The 19,755-nt window shown below is 45.8% G+C and overlaps 4 protein-coding genes and 1 long non-coding RNA gene across 6 annotated transcripts; 2 read left to right on the top strand and 3 right to left on the bottom strand.

Moving 5' to 3' along the window:
* The first annotated feature begins 255 nt into the window (after positions 1 to 255).
* On the top strand, positions 256 to 8,586 carry mmp24 (matrix metallopeptidase 24). The gene is made up of 10 exons (XM_054785469.1): positions 256 to 400; positions 1,391 to 1,539; positions 1,668 to 1,784; positions 1,918 to 2,017; positions 2,083 to 2,287; positions 2,387 to 2,548; positions 2,622 to 2,839; positions 6,500 to 6,638; positions 6,706 to 6,972; positions 7,126 to 8,586. Exons 1-10 carry the CDS (start codon positions 281 to 283, stop codon positions 7,488 to 7,490), a joined length of 1,842 nt encoding a protein of 613 aa, XP_054641444.1. The 5' UTR covers positions 256 to 280; the 3' UTR covers positions 7,491 to 8,586.
* LOC129186826 (uncharacterized) lies at positions 5,454 to 9,540 on the bottom strand. Its single transcript, XR_008572301.1, has 3 exons — positions 9,240 to 9,540; positions 8,888 to 8,996; positions 5,454 to 8,794 (listed from the first exon to the last, which is right to left on the bottom strand). It is a non-coding gene; the product is annotated as an uncharacterized LOC129186826 (long non-coding RNA).
* A 224-nt stretch (positions 9,541 to 9,764) lies between these two features.
* On the top strand, positions 9,765 to 14,154 carry eif6 (eukaryotic translation initiation factor 6). Its single transcript, XM_054785457.1, has 7 exons — positions 9,765 to 10,071; positions 10,236 to 10,368; positions 10,441 to 10,526; positions 10,842 to 11,017; positions 11,095 to 11,271; positions 11,369 to 11,553; positions 13,886 to 14,154. The coding sequence occupies exons 2-7, from the start codon at positions 10,262 to 10,264 to the stop codon at positions 13,893 to 13,895; spliced, it is 741 nt and encodes a 246-aa protein (XP_054641432.1). The 5' UTR covers positions 9,765 to 10,071; positions 10,236 to 10,261; the 3' UTR covers positions 13,896 to 14,154.
* A 778-nt stretch (positions 14,155 to 14,932) lies between these two features.
* Positions 14,933 to 18,111, bottom strand: map1lc3a (microtubule-associated protein 1 light chain 3 alpha). Its single transcript, XM_054785458.1, has 4 exons — positions 17,919 to 18,111; positions 17,516 to 17,571; positions 17,322 to 17,428; positions 14,933 to 17,240 (listed from the first exon to the last, which is right to left on the bottom strand). The coding sequence occupies exons 1-4, from the start codon at positions 17,956 to 17,958 to the stop codon at positions 17,078 to 17,080; spliced, it is 366 nt and encodes a 121-aa protein (XP_054641433.1). The 5' UTR covers positions 17,959 to 18,111; the 3' UTR covers positions 14,933 to 17,077.
* Positions 18,112 to 18,337: 226 nt separating this feature from the next.
* Positions 18,338 to 19,574, bottom strand: dynlrb1 (dynein, light chain, roadblock-type 1). Of its 2 annotated transcripts, none has more exons than XM_054785605.1 (4): positions 19,334 to 19,574; positions 18,856 to 18,931; positions 18,622 to 18,789; positions 18,338 to 18,544 (listed from the first exon to the last, which is right to left on the bottom strand). In XM_054785605.1, exons 1-4 carry the CDS (start codon positions 19,334 to 19,336, stop codon positions 18,501 to 18,503), a joined length of 291 nt encoding a protein of 96 aa, XP_054641580.1. In that variant the 5' UTR covers positions 19,337 to 19,574; the 3' UTR covers positions 18,338 to 18,500. The 2 variants fall into 2 exon arrangements, with proteins under 2 accessions (XP_054641580.1, XP_054641581.1); XM_054785606.1 differs by having other exon boundaries at positions 19,290 to 19,370.
* Between the last annotated feature and the right edge of the window lie 181 nt (positions 19,575 to 19,755).

The following is a 19,755-nucleotide window of genomic DNA, read 5'->3' as shown; positions in this document are numbered from 1 at the left end:
CATTGGGCGCCATCATGTTTTTATCATGTCTTCATTGTGTCTTCATGTTTTCTTTGCGTCAAGTAGTTTCCTTTGTGCTGTTGCACATCTGCGTGCGCAGTAAGCAGAGTAGCGCATGCGCGGGGTTGGGGAGTAAGCAGTGTGTATGTGTGGGGAGGGCAGGCAGAGGCAGTCAACAGCCAGGCAGGGGAGCAGCTATGATGGAGACGAGGGGCTCGAACAGTGTTCTTTAGTAAACAAGGCCAGCACGAGGCGTGGAGGGGGGTGGAGGGAGGCAGCCATGGCGGTGGGGGTCGGAGGAGTGGGGAAGAGGAGGAGGGGGGGGCTCAGCTGGAAAACCTTCCCAATATTTCTGTGGCTCGTGTCCGTGTGCGGGGGGGAGAAGACATTGATTGTGGAGGTAGGCTGCGTTCATTGTTTGGGGTCACCTTTCTTTCTTACATATATGTATATATGTGTGTGTGTGTGTGTGTGTGTGTGTGTGTACCCCCCTCCCGTTACTGCACCAACAGCGAGGCACCCTGTCATGAGGTGTGTGAGTGTGTGTGTGTGTGTGTGTGTGGGGGGGGGGGGGGGGGGGGGGGGTCACTGCAATGAAAACAGGATTGTTATTGGCTAATCACCTTTAATTGACGAGACGTGTTGTCCCCGCCTCCTCCCTTCTGTGATGACTGACACACTGATGGAGAAGGGGGGGCAGTGAGGGACCAAATATAGACCACTTTTATTATTAATGGGACATGGAGGACAGAAGGAAAGGCACACTGGCCTCGTTAAAGACGCCCTGATGATGACGATGATGAGGAAGAGGTCATGTGATGTTGTCTTGTCGTGACATCCACAAACAAAGAGTGCGTCATGACAGCGTCCATGTTGTTTACAGTGAGGCTGAGAGGCGAGCCACACGGAAACGATTCAGGTCAAAGCGGCAAAGTATTTCATCATTTCAGCCTCTCATCCACATGGAAACGGCATTCCGGGTGCCCTGAAATGGTATTTTCTAAAAACGGCTTCTAGAGTGGGAAAATCTGAAAAGCCCGACTCGTCGTTTCTCTATAGACGAGCATTCCGCTGCTGTTTTCGAATGATGACCAGAAGTGAGCTTCCATATAATACATAATATCTGAATATTTTGAGTGTCATGACTCACCGCAGTCGACGTTCTCCCGTCATTTTCTTGTCTTATAAGGGTAAAGGTAGTAGTTGTCTGTCCTGCAAAACAAACAGGATGGTCTTCATTCTGATGTCATGGTCTTCATCACGGGATAGCCACCTTTGCAGTGCAGGCCAGGACTGGAGCAAAAATGGAAGCTGGTTCCGTAGGGGACCAATCTCATCTCATGTGACAGGAAGCCCACGGCTTTGACTTTTCTGATGTCGTCCTCCTCAGACGTGGCTGAAGAACTTCGGCTACCTCCTGCCTCAGCACGTCACCACGTCCGACCTCCGCCAGCAGGAGGTGATGAAGTCCGCCGTGGCCGCCATGCAGCGCTTCTACGGCATTCCCGTCACCGGAGTCCTGGACAACGCCACACTCCAGTGAGTCCAATCGGTGGTGGGGGCGGAGCTTCAAGTCTCTCCATTTCTGCATTCAAGCTGGCAATGACGTCGTACATGAGCACAAGAGGGTGTGTTTTTGAGCAAAGTCAACTGCGATGTGTTTTCAGGTGGATGAGACGGCCTCGCTGCGGCCTTCCCGACCAACCTCATCGCAGCCGGCGCCAACGCAACAAACGTTACGCCCTGACTGGACAGAAGTGGCGTGACAAAAAGATCACGTACAGGTGTGTGTGTTTTAACATCCTCTTGTGAAATTACCACGCTGCAGCTCAGCAACATGGAAGTGAGCGTGTGTTAGCATGTTAGCTTGCAGGCATGGCGTGCCAGCATTGTGACTTTGCTACTAACTTCCCACAGCATCTCCAACTTCACCCCCAAAGTGGGCGAGAAGGACACCCAGAGGGCCATCAGACACGCCTTCAACGTGTGGCAAGCCGTCACGCCGCTCTCCTTCCAGGTGACGCCCAACCCTTTGCACTCTCCATTTTTTTCTTTTTTGCTCACTTCCTCCGCCGCCACCAGGAGGTGCCCTACGCTGAGGTCAAGAACGAGGGCAAGGAGGCGGACATCATGATCTTCTTCGCCTCCGGTTTCCATGGCGACAGTTCTCCGTTTGACGGTGAGGGAGGCTTTCTGGCCCATGCGTACTTCCCTGGCGCCGGCATCGGAGGCGACACCCACTTTGACTCAGACGAGCCGTGGACGCTGGGTGGAGCCAATCGTGACGGTGAGTCCTCTGGTCACCATGTTGAAAGCTTGTCATTATCATGAAACAATCACTTCTGTCACTGACATCTGCCAAATTGCTGGCCCCTCCTCTCTTCAGGGAATGACCTTTTCCTGGTGGCGGTCCATGAGTTGGGCCACGCCCTGGGCTTGGAGCACTCCAACGATCCGAGCGCCATCATGGCGCCATTCTACCAGTACATGGACACGCACAGGTTCAAACTGCCGTTGGACGACCTGCAGGGCATCCAGAAGATCTACGGTGAGAAGCAGGAAGACGAAGTGGACCAATCAGGCTCCGCCTTATCAGCTGATGTTGACCTTTTTGTCACCAGGCGTCCCTACCGCCATAATGGAGCCCACCCGCCCGCTACCCACCTTGCCTTCCCACCGCACCCACTCCACCTCTACACGACGAGGTCACGACCGGCATTCCCGCCCGCCGCGCCCCCCCAGCGAGCGCCCGGCATTGCCCGGAAACGGCAAACCAAACATCTGTGAGGGCCAATTCGACACGCTGGCCTTCTTCAGGCGTGAAATGTTCGTCTTCAAGGTGCGTCCTCCCGATAGATAGCCCTGGCTAGCTCTCTGTGCACTGGTTAGCTCTCATTCCAATCGTAAGGTCCCATGTTCCACATTGTTCTAGAATAACACTCACAATATCCCAGCATGTTCCCCAACGATGTAGATTAAGCTAAGATCACATTCAGTGTTCTAGAATGTTCTAAGAGGTTCTAGAATGGTCTAAGATCACACTCACAAATACTATAATATCCCTCAATGTCCTAGAATGTTCTAGGATAACATTCAGTGTTCTAGAATTTTCTGCAATGCCTAGAAAGGCATGAAATGTTCTAGTATGTTTTGGGGCATTCTAGAATGCTCTATGATAATGTTCAATGTTGTAGGTTGTTCCTCAATACTCTTGAATGCTCTAGGATGACATTTTGTCATGTTCGAGAATGTTCTGCAATGTCTGGAAAGGCATGAAATATTCTAGTATGTTTTGGGGCATTCTAGGATGCTCTATGATAATGTTCAATGTTGTAGGTTGTTCCTCAATGCTCTTGAATGCTCTAGGATGACATTTTGTCATGTTCGAGAATGTTCTGCAATGTCTGGAAAGTCACATATTGTTCCAGAATGTTTTAGAATGTTCAAGAATGCCCCAGGATAACATTCAATATCTAGAATTTTATGCTGTTCTAGACATAGGATAACATTCACAATGTTCTAACAGGCTATAATGTTCCTCTTGACGTTCTAGAATGATCTAGGAAAACTTTCGGTGTTCTATAATTTTCTGCAATTTTCTGTCAAGAAAGTCCCATAATGCTCTAAAACATTAGAATTAATTGTAGAACATTCTAGAATGAGATAATGTAATAACCCTAACACCTAACCTGCAATAACATTCACAATGTTCTAGGGTCACATTCATACTGTTCTACGTCTGGGAGGTCACGTAGTGTTTTGTGACGTTCTAGAATGCTCAGGTAACATTCAATAATCTAGAACGTCTGGAAGGTCACGTAATGTTTTGTGACGTTCTAGAATGCTCATATAACATTCACTAATCTAGAATGTTACACAATGTTCTAGGATGTTCTACGATAACTTTCACAATGTTCTAGAATGCTCCTCAATGGCTAGGATAGCATTAACAATGGTCTACCATGGTCTTTAATGTTCTAGAATGTCCAGAACAGGGGTAGGCAACCCGTGGGTCCTGAGCCGCATGTGGCCCTTCAGGCTCCCTTCGCCAAGTGCGGTGACTTGTTTTTTTTGTTTTAACAAGTAAAAGCGAAGTACGGAAAATCTGCATTTTCGAAAAGAATGTAAAATATCCGACTCACCGCAAGTCTGTGAACGCATCTAGACTGCATTCTGACTGCTGATTGGATGAGCAAGGTAGGCGGAGGTAGGCTAGTGTATGCCGTGAGTCTCAGTGCGCGGGAGGGAGAGGAAGAAAAGGTGATGGAGTTTTGAGTTGAGTGTGAAGCAAGCAAGCTACTGCGCAGTAAAATAATAAAACAAGCATAGCAGCGTGTTTTAGAACGAGACGCATGCTGTAGATGCGTGTCCGGAGGCCGTGACACGCTGATCACCGAGGTGGCGACTCCAGGAGAGGCAGATACACTGCAAAAAAGGGCTGGCCAATATAAAATAAAAAAGACTAGATTTTGGACAAAACTAGATGGAAATACTTATTTCTAGAATGAAATATATATATATATATATATATATATATTTTTTACCTTATTACAGTAGAACTGTCAAAAAATGAAAAAAGTGAGACCATGACTCATTCAATAGTCTCTCATCATGGCCTTGCAAGCATTTAACATCCAACCTTCCGGCTTCTGGACGACCTGCTCTACCTCCTGAGCCACGTCTGCCCAACTTAATACTTCATACTAGTGTAGACTGATAAGGCTGTATCGTGAAACTCGTTGAAAGATTTTGAAATAAGCCTAAATCCGTCTAACAAAAAAGGGCTTGCCAAAGGTAAGATAAACAGACTAGATATTAGGAAAAAATACTTACAACTAGTGAAATTACCTGTCTATGCAGCTAGTTCATTTTACTTGATCAAAAAACAACAACCCTAAATTAAGATTTCTACATCTGGAAATAAACAGGAAAATACTTCATTTTCTGAATAAAATACTTTATACAACCTATAAAAAGTGAAATATTATTAAAATAAGTGAAAATGAAATAACACATTAGTGCAACATAAATAAGCTGTATCCTGAAACTCGCTGATCTTGAATTAAGCCTAAATGAATCTTCCAAGTGGGCCAAAAAGTCTTTACAAAGAAAGTCTACTTGTTCCACGAATATACAGCATATCTTAACTCATGCTATTCAAAATCACAAGCACAAGTGCTAATCTGACAACATCGATATTTATTTTCTTTAACCAGTATACCAGGTTGCTCTACAAAATCTGTCATTTAGTCATTCGCCTGTATTGGTCATCAAAAATTGTTCACAGTACGTCATTACCTTTCTGTTTAATAGCCTCAATGTTAAAACATTGTTGTTTAACGGTTCTTAAATTAAGCATCCTGTGGATGTTGTGGAATCTTTAAACAAGACTTTATTTGTTGGGGAAAAGCAAAATATCTTATTTTGACAGGTATTTGCTCAATTTGAACATTTCTCAACTAAACTAGACAAAAAGTAATCCCTCATTCTAAAATTAAGGGTATACTATAGAAAGTCAGAGAGTAGATTGCCCTTAAAACGAGGCAAATTATCTAACATGTATGGAAATATCATTTTAAATCTTATCAAGTGGCAAATCATTAGCAGTGGAGTGTGCTGCGGCAGCTGACTGCACTCGCCGCTCAGAGCAATATATGCTTTCACACCTCCAAATACCAAAAAAATCTCCCAAAGACGCCAGGAAAAGTCTTTACATTTGCCGCTAGTCGCTTTGGAGAAAATAAGTCACCAAGAGGGTTTGGAAAGTCGCCAGACTTAGCGAGAAAATCGCCCGGTTGGCAACACTGGGCTGCACATGAGACGGAAGCCATTCACAGACGGAGAATACATGAAAGAATCGTTCATAAAAACATCAGAGCATCTATTCTCCCAATCAAAAAACAGATAGCATTTTCAAGTTTATAAGCTGTGTAATGTTTTGCGGCTCCAGACTTTTTTTTTTTTTTTTAAATACATTCTTGTTTTAAAAGATTTAAAGAGAAAATTTACAAGACAAAAGCTGAAACGAAATAGTTGAAGAAAAAAAACCCAGCAGAAATAGAAAAAAAGTCGCAATTTTATGAGAATAAACTCGTAATATTATGGAAAAAAGGTCATTCTTAGTAGCATTTCACCCATATTACAAAGGTGAAATGCAGTTTTTTCTAGAGCTACATATACTGTAGCTTCTTAGCATACCTCTGTGTGTTGGTTTACTAAATACTGTATCAAAGCGGCCCTTGCATCCTTTCGTTTTTCATTATGCGGCCCTCGCTGGAAAAAGTTTGGACACCCCTGGTCTAGGACAACACTCATAATCTTCTAGAATGCTCCATAGTGATCTAGAATGCAGTAGGATAGCATTTACAATGGTCTAGAATGTTCTACAATGTTCTAGCGTGGTGGGAAAAAAAAAAGTGTAGGATGGAGCAAACATTTGTTGGCATAAAAAGAGAAGGTCAGCACGTAGACAATGTCCGGCCACCTTGGTTGTGTTCAGGATCGCTGGTTCTGGCGTCTGAGGAACAACAAAGTTCTGGAAGGTTATCCGATGCTGATCGATCATTTTTGGAAGGGATTGCCGCCTCACATCGACGCCGCCTACGAGAGAGCCGACGGCAAATTTGTCTTCTTCAAAGGTAAAGAAGGATTTAAGTGACGACTTCCTGTTTTATTTTGAAACCTGACCACGTCACGCTCTCCTAGGTGACAAGTACTGGCTGTTCCGGGAGGTGACGCCTGAGCCGGGCTTTCCCCGCAGTCTGGCCCAGCTCAACGTGCGCCTGCCCCAAGGCGGCGTGGACGCGGCGCTGCGTTGGGATCCGGTGGGAAAGACGTACTTGTTCAAGGGGGACCGGTACTGGCGCTACAACGAGGAGAGGGGGGCGGCCGACCCGGGCTACCCCAAACCCATCAGCGTGTGGAAGGGCGTTCCCCCTGCCCCCCAGGGTGCCTTCGTCAGCAGGGAGGGATGTGAGTGTCCGAAATACGCCAACACGCAGAAGTACACACACATACACGTACACACATGTGCATGTACACACATAGACATGTACACACACCTCATGACCACATGGGGTCATAGGGTAAACAAGCAGAAGTGATTGTTTGTGCCCCCTCCCGCAGACTACACCTACTTCTACAAGGGGCGGGACTACTGGAAGTTTGACAACCAAAAGTTGTCGGTGGAACCCGGATACCCAAAATCCATCCTGAAGGACTGGATGGGATGCGAACAGTCCGACATGGAGCATCCCGGCGGGAAGAGTAACCGTGACGACCGCCAGCGCCCCCTGGACGACCTGGACATCATGGTGGCCATCAACGACATCCCGGCCACGGTCAACGCCATCGCCGTGGTGATCCCGTGCGTGCTGTCGCTGTGCGTCCTGGTCCTGGTCTACACCGTGTTCCAGTTCAAGAACAAAAGCGTGCAGCCGGCTGCCATGACACCGCACTACTACAAGTATGCCGTGCACGAGTGGGTGTGACTGGGGGAAAGAAAGGCCATAAATACTAACAACAAAGATGGCTGACAGCCACAACTGGAATGTTGGCGGTTCCTTCAAGCAGACGCCCCTTCCGTGATGAGGAAGACGGGCCACAGTTTAGGTGAGAAATGTTGCTGGAATGACATCACATGGTTTTATTCTTTTATTTGTACATTTCCAAACATCAGAGAGGAGTTGCTCCTCGCCCAGACACGTCCACCTGCTCGCTAGTTAGCATGTTAGCACATATTCACATCACTAGCATAGCACTAGCTAGCTGTGACCTTTTTCTTTAGCGTGGTGTTTTAGAAAGAAAAAGGATTTTGTAAATAAATAAAGCGGATCGTGACCTAGAAATGATGATGATTCTCCGCACTTAATTGTTTGTGGAAAGGAAAAGGACCAGCTAGGTCCTTTCCATGGTGTGTTGCTTTTGGCGGCCAGCTGGGCGGGGCTTGTCACGTCATCCCATCGTGCCACTTTCTCTCACACACACACACACACACACACACACACTTCCTGTGAAAGGACGAGAGCGGGAGATTGTGCAAACAAGCCCGGTCGGGATGTGTTGAGGCTCTGGTGGATGTGGTGGACAGTGAGTTGCCTTTAAAGGGAGATGCAGATCTGCAACAAGCGTCCCTGGGGGGGGCGTCGCTTAAAGTACCTGCGTCTTCCTTTAGCGAGCACGTTGTTGCCTTTGCTGGTTTGTAAAAACATATCACAAATAGCTTTAACAGTCGGCTTCTTGTGTAAATAAAAGCTTTTTCACATGGATCAGAACATGTCGTTTTGTATTTGGGTTTATTTAACATGAAATGAAGTTCACACCACTTTGACTTTCAAGTGCAAAGCTTTTTTTTTCTAGTTTGACCTCACCTCCTTCAGGACATCTTCATACGTTTGTTGTTACCATGGCAACACAGCTGTTTAACATGAGTTTTCTATTTCTTTGTTGAAAATGTCTTTGCAATAAACGTCAATTTTTTATCACGTTTCATGGATCATTAAATAACACGTCATCATCACGTGACAACCATTGTGACCTCTGATGACCTCTAAAAGTACTGCAGCAATACCAAATGCATACCAAACAACACTTGGACAAACTCGGAAGCCACCCCACTGCCAAGACGGCATTTTAGACGACAAAAAACGGTTTGTACCTCTCCAGACTGGGTGGCCATACTCTGCTCCCTGAATGCATCACGTGAGTCAGTACCAATTAGTGCACGTGACCATGAATCGCATGTCATCCACCTTCCTGTCTCCCAACATGCACTGGGGCAGCGCTCCTGCAGGCTCTGTGTAGCAGCAACACACTTTTACTTACATTACAGTTGATACAGTATATGCACAACATATAACGAGTAGGAGCAAGTGTGTCATTAGTTTACCTTGCAATGAAGACGAGTCAGGGGTGGAGAGGTGTCGTTCCTGCTCTTCATCACTTTTAGTCTCTCGGCTCACATCTCCTCCCATCATGCTTCACGCTACACGTCACACCTGGGCATGACCACATGGCTTTTCTTTACTTGACTTTATTAACAACTCAACAATTAGTCATTCATCAACAACAAAAACAGCAGCAGCATTTAGTAAAACGTAAACTATTTGAAAAACAATGCGCTATATTTGGAAAAATATTAGCTTGTTATACGAGCTATATTTTGAAAACATGCGCTAACAAGTGTTTAATTGGTGATTTGATGATGGCAGCAGACCACACATGTGAAACAATACTCCCACCTGTACGCGAAGCTTTTACGGTCTTAGGGTCGCACACAACAAGCACCGCAACACTTCCTGTTTCCAGGCAGAGTTGCTTGGTGGCTACAACGATCTTGCATGTTTAAGATGAGAGATCACTCCTCATGTGACGTCAATATTTGAGTCTGTGATTTACAGTTATTGATCGCACCTTGTAAACAACAATACTAATAAGATGTAAACCGGTTTATTCCTCATTTGATGGCATGAAAAACACCAGCCTTCTCTGCTTCGGTAACAATCAGCGGGAAGGAGTGACGCCTCTTCGTCTCCTGGTTGTTATTTGTGGGACGTCACGAATGTTGTGCCCAGCAACGGCGTCAACTAAAGTTGACGTCACGTGTTTCTGCAGACGTGATTGGTCCGTAGGGCATCGCGGCTGCTGCTGGGCGGGGCTTGGTGAACGTCAAGAGCAGCAGTTGCTAAGCGGCTAAGTTCAAATCTTTTCCACAGTAATGGAAGAACACAGCTGAATTTGATAGTATTGAAGAGAAGAGAAAAGAAAGAACACACTGGGTTGTATTATTATTCAAAGAATTTCGTTCTTTCGCGTTTTTGTTGACCATATTGAACGAATTATGAATACACAGGACGAAAATGCTTACATAATTATCCATTCCATTATATTACGATGATGTTAATGAGGACTGTATAAACTTTAAAATGTTCTTGGCTATAAACGGCGTCCCGTCTTCCGGGTTCAGAGCAAACGTCCCAGGTTGTCAACGTCATCACGTACAACCATTAGCGGAAGTGAACACGTGAGGCTGACACGGACACGCGCACATCGAGAGAACATCAAATTTCTCAGGTAATCTTCCTCTTCTCCACCGCCCCTCTCAAACGGTTAACGTAGTAATCTAGTCCATGTCTTAAATAAATCCACTCGTTGATGCTTGGCCGGCTCGTGAACCTGCTATTTAGTAGTTAGTGCGCTAGCTCGGATGCTAACGTTAGCTTTCACTTTGCTCTCAGGTACAATTTAAACAAGTTGTGACGCCATGGCCGTGAGAGCCTCATTCGAGAAGAACAACGAGATAGGTTGCTTCGCCAAACTGACCAACACTTATTGCCTCGTCGCCATCGGAGGAGCCGAGAACTTTTACAGGTTATTAACTTGACGTCATCGGGGGCGTGACTCCTGCCGAATGACAAGCATTGTTGTGCTTTGTGTCCGCAGCGTGTTTGAAGGCGAGTTGTCAGAGAGCATCCCCGTGGTCCACGCCTCCATCGCTGGATGCCGTATCATTGGACGCATGTGTGTGGGTGAGTACCGCTCCGTGGAACGTCCTTAGCAAGGCTGTTCAAATGACAGCATGCAAATAGATCCAAATGCTCAACTTCCTGCTTCTGCGCAAGTCGTCCATGATCAACACCAAATGTAACATCTCCACACACAGCATGAAGCCTTCAAGTGCTCTCGGTAAACAGTCACGGACAGTGGGCTGTATCATAGTCATCATGTCAAAGCTGGAGCCTACCCCAGCTGGACTGTATGGGACCTTTTCCAAGCTAATGTGCATGGAAACATGCAAACTACATTCAGTCGTGTGACCTGTGTGCGTGATCGCGTCTTTCCAGGAAACCGCCATGGTCTCCTGGTCCCAAACAACACGACTGACCAGGAACTTCAACACATCCGAAATTGTCTTCCTGGTTCCGTCAAGATCCAGCGTGTGGAAGAGCGGCTGTCGGCGCTGGGGAACGTCATCGCATGTAACGACTACGTGGCGCTGGTCCATCCCGACCTGGACAGGGTGAGATGGACGGTGGCATGCACGAACACCCCTGTGCACACAAGTTGATCCACTCATCGGATGCTCCGCCCCTTTAGGAGACAGAGGAGATCTTGGCAGACACCTTGAAGGTGGAAGTGTTCCGTCAGACAATAGTTGATCAGGTTCTGGTGGGCTCCTACTGCACTTTCAGCAACCAGGGAGGACTGGTGCACCCAAAGACGTCCATAGATGACCAGGAGGAGCTGTCCTCGTTGCTGCAAGTCCCACTGGTGGTGAGAGGAGGCACACGTGCCTTTTGTAGTGAAACACATGGAAAGAAATAGTGCCTTCAAAGCTTTTCAAATGTTTCCCCGTGATTGAAATGTGTAGGCAGGCACAGTGAACCGAGGCAGCGAGGTCATCGCCGCTGGGATGGTGGTCAATGACTGGTGCGCCTTCTGCGGACTGGACACCACCAGCACCGAACTGTCTGTCATCGAGAGTGTCTTCAAGCTGGGTGACGCCGCGCAGCCCTCCGCAATCGCCACCACCATGAGGGACTCACTGATTGACAGGTGACGCTCACACGCACGCAACACACACAAACACATATCGATGCTACGTCAAAAAAGATTAAAGCTCATAAAGAATACAATAGACTCTTCCACAACCCCTGCAAATGGCAAAAAACTGAGTAATGGACAGACCCAGGTTAGTTTATTGAATTTATAGCGAAACACAAAGATGGCGTCCACTCCCCTCCTTCCTTCCCGATTTTGCAAACGAGGATCTTCAATAAAAGTAAAAGTGATGTTAAATTAGAGATGCATGATATCTGTTTTTCAAACCGATACCGATAGCTTTGTGCTTCTCGAGACCGTTACGTACCGATAATGTACTTTTTTTATTTTTAGATTTAACTGTATTTTGTACAAACATGGAGGTAAGAAGGACTGGAACAAATTAGGATTTGACCAACTGTACCTGCTAATTTGTCCTAATCAAACATCATGACGTTACTACTACCACATCACTACTATCGGGAGAACCAGAGTGTAGCGCGGAGGGAGCCACCTGCTGTGGCCCAGCAAAGTGCACTATATTCGGACACATGCTCTGAGCAGCCGTTGTGCCGCTACGGAGGTCAGGAGTATAGAGCGGGAGGAGCCACCTGGTGTGGGCCAGCAAAGTGCACTGTTGTCGGGCACATGCTCCGAGCAGCCGGTGTGCCGCCACTGAGGTCTCTGGCAAACCTTTTGCACTTTTCAAATGTCACGCCGCTGGCATTTCATGTGGCTGATAAGGTTTTTTGTCTGCTCAATGTTGTTTTTTTTAATCCCCCATCGCAGAGCATTCGGTACAACTAGCATGCTGTATTCTGCGGGGGCCGGGAATAGACCGGAAGTAGGTGTGGTTTAAACAGAAATGGGTGGTGCTTACATCAGTACATTACTGTATTGTTAGTCTGAAATTGACATGGATTGATCAGAAGTTGCTATGTTTATTGTTTATTATTCAGCGATACGTGCACTGTGTATGTGTGTAAGTGATCTGTAAGACTTTACTATTTAATCATTTTTTCATGATCTGTGTGAAGTTGGTGATTCATGCAAACATCCAGTGATGCAAGCAGGGAAATAACCTGTCAGCCTTGTTCACTGTAGTTTTCTCAAAAGCACCGCCTTCAGTACAACAAGCAAAGTTTTCCGACTGGTTTTATATCACCAGCCAAATTAGAATCAAGCAGACGAAAAAAAAACAAACAAAACACCGGCAGTGACCGACACAACACGAGCCGTTTACAGCTCCGTCTTGTCAAATGCACCGCGTGCGTAACGAAACAGGTTTACCAAGTAACTTTAGATACGAGCTTAGCTGAGGAAAACACAAAGGTCTTCTTTCATTGGTGACGAAGCACATTAAAAACGTTCCATCCACCTGTCTTCTTTCACTTATCCGAGATCGGGTCGCGGGAGCATCAATCTAAGCAGGGAAGTCCAGACTTCCCTCTCCCCAGCTACTTCGTCCAGCTCCTCCTGGCAGATCCCGAGACATTCCCAGGCCAGTTGAGAGACATAGTCTCTCCAACGTGTCCTGGGTCTTCCCCAAGGCATCTTACCTGTTGGACATGCCCTGAACACCTCCCCAGGGAGGCGTCCGGGAGTGATCCTGAGCAGATGCCCGAGCCACCTCATCTGGCTCCTCTTAATGCTGAAGAGCAGCGGTTCTATTCCAAGTTTCTCCCGGATGACAGTGCTTCTCACCTTATCTCTAAGGGAGAGAGCCCAGTCACCCTACAGAGAAAACTCATTTCGGCGCTTGTACCTGCGATCTTGTCCTTTCAGTCACTACTCAGAGCTCATGACCATAGGTGAGGGTAGGAACGTAGATGGACCGGTAAATTGAGAGCTTTGCCTTTCGGCTCAGCTCCCTCTTCACCACAATGGGCTGATGCAGAGTCCGCATCACTGCAGACGCCGCACCAATCAGTCTGTCACTCTCGCGTTCCTTCCTTCCCTTCCTCGTGAACAAGACTCCAGAGGTATTTAAACTCCTCCACAGGAGGCAGGATCTCACTCCCGACCCGCAGATGGCGCTAGAACCTTTTCTGGGCGAGAACCATGAGCTAAAATCTTCTCATGTGGTCCAAAAAGGACAACTTCACTTTGTCATTTTGTGTTCATATTTTTGGGTGTGTGGAATGGATAAATTATATTTACGTAATTTCTTATGGGGAGAAAATTGCTTTGATTTTGGTGGGACATTTTGGAAGGGACTGCTCCTGAAGGTACCACTGTACAGTACAGTATATACGATACATTCATGTCTATAAACTATCAAATATACAATAATGCTGTTTGTGTTGACATCATATCTGTCCCCCACCACCCCTCTGTGTGTGCTTAGCATGGCATAACCTGATGGTTGATGGCGACGCTCCCCCTTTGGCCTTTTGGACCTTTTGGAAACCGTTTTTGTCAGCGTTGTACATGCACCACTTCACCTCCAACAAGGACAGCACACACGACAGGAAGTGACACGTTGGTGCGCCTGGTTAAGTTCATTTGCTTCTGGAATGAATATTGGACGCTGAAGACTGGGCAAGCTGCTGGTGTTTGTCCAGCATCACGTGGTGAAGAACGATGATGTCACTTGTCTATTAAACTTTTTATCAACATCTTTCTTTGAAATGTCTTCCATGTGACCAACACAAGCTGTCATAACATTTCAACTGGATCACATCCGCTTTGTGACCCTGCATACATACATGCATGCATCTACACATATATGCATAGTGGGGTCAAAAAAGTGTTTGCCCCCTTCCTGATTTCTTATTTTTGCCACATTGGAGGGTTTTCCAGCATGAAGCGCCTTTTTAAGGTCATGCCACAGCATCTCAATAGGATTCAGGTCAGGACTTGGACTAGGCCACTCCAAAGTCTTCATTTTGTTTTTCTTCAGCCTTGCAGAGGTGGACTTGCTGGTGTGTTTTGGATCATTGTCCTGCTGCAGAACCTAATTGGTTTCAGCTTGAGGTCACCAACAAATGACCGGACATTCTCCTTCAGGATTTTTTGCTGGACAGAATTCATGGTTCTATTTATCACAGCAAGTCTTCCAGGTCCTGAAGCAGCAAAACAGCCTCAGACCATCACACTACCACCACCCTATTTTGTAACGTTTTCAGGCTCCAAACTATTTTTCTTTCAAGAGGAGGCAAAATGACTCTTTTGATCTTAAAGGTTGCCGACCCCTGACCAAAATGAATAATTTTCAAGCATAAAAATGTATAAATTAAGTAAAATACAAATATAAGGCATTCAGAAGATGCATTGAAAGATGTGATGAGATGTAGTATTCCACACTAGTCACTATGTGTCAGTAATTTCACTAATGTTGGGTGAGACACACAAGCACCAGACTTGATGGGCGGAACAGCAGGCTTTTATTGCAGCTTTGAATGCTCTCACAACAGGCATAATAATCCCTAACACGGGCTACTGTTGGGCTGTAACCTATGCCAAGCTAAAACTCAACTCCGATCCCCCGATATCACTTCCTGTCTGCCCCACCGGAACACATTTACAGCAACGCACATGAGCACTTCCCTTGTTTTCTCTTATGTCTCCTATATCAGGTAATAGGAATGTAAAGGTGACTATAGGGGTGTTATTTAATGTCTAGAGTGCTCTAATAATGTTAAAAAGTGTATTAAAATGTTTTAAACTGGGATTCTATGCTCTAAACTACCAAAATATTACATTTATAAATAAGGAATCTTACATGGTGGAAATTCACTTGCCACAGTCGTGTCTGGAAGCAATTAACCGCCATAAACGAGGGACTACTGTACTAGTTTAACTCGCTGGGGTCCCTTTAATTTCCCATCGCAAAAATAAGTATACTGCCAAAAACTGTGATAAAACACAGATTTTTTTTTCTTTTTTCTTTTTTTGCTTGGATCTCTCAATCAACTTGCGTTAATATTATTTTAACTCTCTAAATGCCCATTTGATTTAATTATGTCACTGTTTTGGTGAGAAAAATACAAACAATTGGGTATTTTCCATATAATAAATGTTAGCGGGCTGAGACTATGTCAAAGATCAGGCTTAATTATACGTTAAGTAGAGATACGTAGTAAAATTGATTTTAATTTTTTTTGCTAAATTTCCCACCCTTTCAGCTCCCTAGAGCACAAAAAAGCCCCATTGACCGATCCCTCCGGCTACTCCAGAACATTTTGAAGTGGCCAACCTAAGGCACTATGGCACACCTGTGCAATAATCATGCTGTCTTTGTTTTGCTTTTCATGTGTCGTCTCCAACAGCGTCCATAAACATGACATGTACGTGCATCATTGCCAATTATGCATATTAGATCATGAAGTCTTCTACCACAGATAGATTGCAGTCCTGTTGGAAACACTGAACGATATTCTAGATTATAAACAAAGTGGACCTGGCAAGGAATGACTGCTGGCGGCTTGAGCAGACCTTCCATTCAGTCTGGTTGGTTGAATGACACAACTCAGCTTCTTCCATGAAGGGGTCTTCATGGCACTCCACTCCACCTCCTGCTTGACTTCCTGCACAAGTCACTTGACCTCACACCACAAATTCTATGGACTCATTTAACTGTTGAGGTCTACTGGAACAGTCAGTTGTCCTCCTAGGGCCCATAAAGAACATTCGGATACATCATGATCCATATTTGTTGTCGAGGTTTGATGCGTAAAACGTCAACCTTCTCCACCGTTTGTGTTTAACTATGAAACGCGCAGATAGGAAGGAAGGCTGCTGCCTCCTGCTGGCCAGCATCAAGAATGACAAGCATTTTTTTCTTCCGCTTTAATTTTTGGCAAGTTTGGTGACGTCATAACAACACATCTATTTACACACTTAAATACAACTTCATGACGTAACACTCACACGCTGTCTCTCACACATACACACAACATTTTTTTCCACTTTTTGGTTTGGAGATTTGGAAAGAACGACTACTGGCGTACAGTTTTTCTTTTACAAAAGTAAGAATCATGCGCTGTCATGAAAGCTGTTTCTAAAAAAGCGATGTGCAAAAGAAGCTTGTTTGTCGTCAACAGGAAGCGTCGCCATGTTTTAGTTTAGTGAAGGACGACACGGGGCGGATGTTTGCTTAGCATCTTTGAAAGCAAGCAGTTTGATTGACAGCCCTGGTGGCCGGCTGGCAGATTGCAGGGACTGTTTGTTTACCCTTGGAGAACTAAAAAACAAATCGGTTTTGAATGTTGTGCTTCCCTACAGTGTGCTAATCCTAAAGTGTTACATGTTTGCTAGCAAGCAGGAAGGTGCTGGAAAGGGTCCAATATTGTAAATATTGCACGTGTGCTGTTAGCATGAGCGCTAAGGCTTGCTAACAATTGATAGAAGACAAACTAGACTCAAGCTAGCCTTTCAAAATAAAATATTAAATAAGTGTTAAGAGAATAAAAGTTGCACTGCTGGGGTGGGGGATTATGGTGGGGTAGTGTTACCGACAGAAAAAAAGACCAACACAGACTGCATTGGATGGGGGCAGGGGTACGGTTGTTCTTTTGCCTTCCCCTTAGACCCCTTCCTAGCATCCAAATGTCTCCTGCGAGGCGTACACCATATAAAGGAAGCCGTCATCGTCTCGCTCCTGCTCGTAGATCTCGGAGATGGGCGTTGCCACGGAAACCATACTGTGCTGGTTGACCAGCAGGAAGAAGGCCTGGGTGGGGTTCAGCTGCAGACGACGCCTGGCACGTAAGGGGGGAGGAGCTTAAACACACACGGCCAACATTACTGGCAGTGTGTGCATGTGTGTGTGTGCACGTTACCTGATGATCTTGACCAGCTCGCTCATGTTTACGTGGTCCGGCACCAGGAACTTGGTCTTGTCCAAAACAGGAAGTTGCTTCTCGCCCTTGTAGCGCTCGATGATCACCTGCGATGCCACATGGTCAGAACGTGCTTTGTGAACGGCAGGTGTGTGTGTGTGTGTGTGTGTGTGTGTGTGTGTGTGTATACGTACTGGTATCTTGTTGGGATGCTGCTCTCGGATCTGCTCAACTTCTTTGCAGCGCTCAGCTGTTGGCCACAATGGAGTTAAGTTATACAAACATCCAGAAACACAAAAACAATCACTAAAATCATTTCAAGTCACGCCTTAATGAACGCTTAGATGGCGTCATGACCCCGTAGTCCCCGCCCCATTTCCTGTTGCACCATCAACAAGGTGCATGTTGTTTACTTTCCTCGAACTCAAACGTTCACGTCAGCAAAATGCTAACCATGACAGTATATTTTTAATACGAACATCAACGTGTCTTTGCTGAGAAATACAAGTTCTACACACAAGTTTATGAAGTCAGAAGCTAGGCAGCTAGCGGGCCGGCTAGCGAGCGCCGCCTTATTTTTTTGCTCTTTTTTCCTACCAAAAGTCCTCCTTTGCTTGAAGGCTCTGTCGGACGGCATCTTGCTGGACGTTTAAAGGACACAAAAGCAGCTCAGGCGTGTCCGAGGACCAACTTTAAAGACGAAAAACGAACAGCAGTGGATACTTGTGGCGACGGCGGACTGGAGACAGCAGCTCGCGACAAACAACAAAGCCAGTTTAGCCACGTGTGACGTCATCGGCGGCTTTTAAAGAGCAGCGTCGCCATTTTCTCTGGAATACGGAAGTGGGCGGAGCCAGCTACTTGCATTTCACTAAAATACACATTTTCTGCACCAAAATACGAAATCAGGGAAACAAGATTTTCATTTCGACACCTAATTGATTTACTTGGAAAGTATGACATAAAATTTGTGCTGTTTGGCACGAAACGGAAATTAAAAAAGTAATCACTGTCTGTCACTGTTGTGTTAATTATTTATTCAACATGTTAATTTTACAATGTTAGCACACCAGGAATGACCACAAAAAAGCAAAAACATGGGAAATATGTTCATGTTGCTGAGCAAAATGACAATTTCAGCAGCAAAATGACAATTTCAGCAAAGTCTTTCCTCCCACTTCAGTCTGAAGGATTTTGAATGACGATCATGAAGTACTCCTTGTCTGCAATAACAACAACAACTCTCAGACTTTTATTTTGAAGCGCTGGTGTGCAGCCAGAGTTACCTGGTGACGCTCACCTGGTGCGATCATGATTTCGTTCTTCTTGGAGCGCAGGCGCAGAAAGGTGAGGTCGTTGAGGGGATCGATGTCACGGATGGTGCTTCTGGCCTTCATCACCAGCTGGTGGATGAGGCCGGCGTAGTGCACCGTGCTCGAGTTGTCCAGCGTCGACCTGATGGGGATCCCTGCAGGTGCAGAAGGGCACATGTCACATGGTGACGTCTTGACTGTTCAGTTCACCTTCTTCTCACCATCAGAGTTGACGATGATGAGTCCCTGAACTCCTTTCTGGCTCAGAATTCTCTTCAGTGTCTCCTCCACTTCAGCCTGTCCAACAACAACACATGAGCATCCTCCTGTACAAGTCACTATATGAGAGCGTGGTCGTATACTCTATACTGTACGTTCATTGCCTAAACCGCTTGTTTCCATGAGGGTCACGAGTGAGCTGGAGCCTATCCCAGTCAATCACAGGGTACATATAGGCAAACAAGAATTCGGATTGACCTCAACGGAGAGCTTATACAGTCTCCATTTAGCCAAACGGCGTTACTATGTAGCAGCTAGTGTTCATATATTGGACGCCACGGTAGCACGACAACGCCCAGCTGCTAACAACACAAGACCCAGCGGCGCATTAAAGACGCCATCTTACATTAGTTCACGAGACGTTACATGTACATACCATTACACGGATAACTTAAATGCCACACAGTGATCACATCATACCATTTTCACCGGTGTGGGAAGTTTGAAGCGACAAATAGGACTGCCAGTTACAAGGAGCCTACTTCCGGTTTAGACTTCTTCGGCTGTTTTTTGTGGTTGCCAGGCAACATCTGCCCCTAGTGTCCGGCACAGAGAACTGGATAGGCTGTGCCTTACGTCAAATCTTCTGTCCACCTTCAATAGTGGTGACGTCACCGACGTACTTTACGATTTTTCGGAATTTTGACGTCATCTTGCGCGTGTGCAATACTACTTGCCCTGTCTAATACGTTTAATGAATACAAATCTAATCTAATCTAATCATCCAGATGCATTGAAGAACCATCTTATATGACATGACTCATTGAAGTTTGTGCGCTGAATAACCTTTGTTTACAGCAGGATAAATCTTTTGTCATCCACATGGTCTGCAAAAGAAATCA

Source organism: Dunckerocampus dactyliophorus, chromosome 8, assembly GCF_027744805.1.
Source record: "Dunckerocampus dactyliophorus isolate RoL2022-P2 chromosome 8, RoL_Ddac_1.1, whole genome shotgun sequence".
Lineage (NCBI taxonomy): Eukaryota > Metazoa > Chordata > Actinopteri > Syngnathiformes > Syngnathidae > Dunckerocampus > Dunckerocampus dactyliophorus.
The sequence above is the reverse complement of the archived record's forward strand: the minus strand, read 5'-3'. Positions and strand labels throughout refer to the sequence as shown.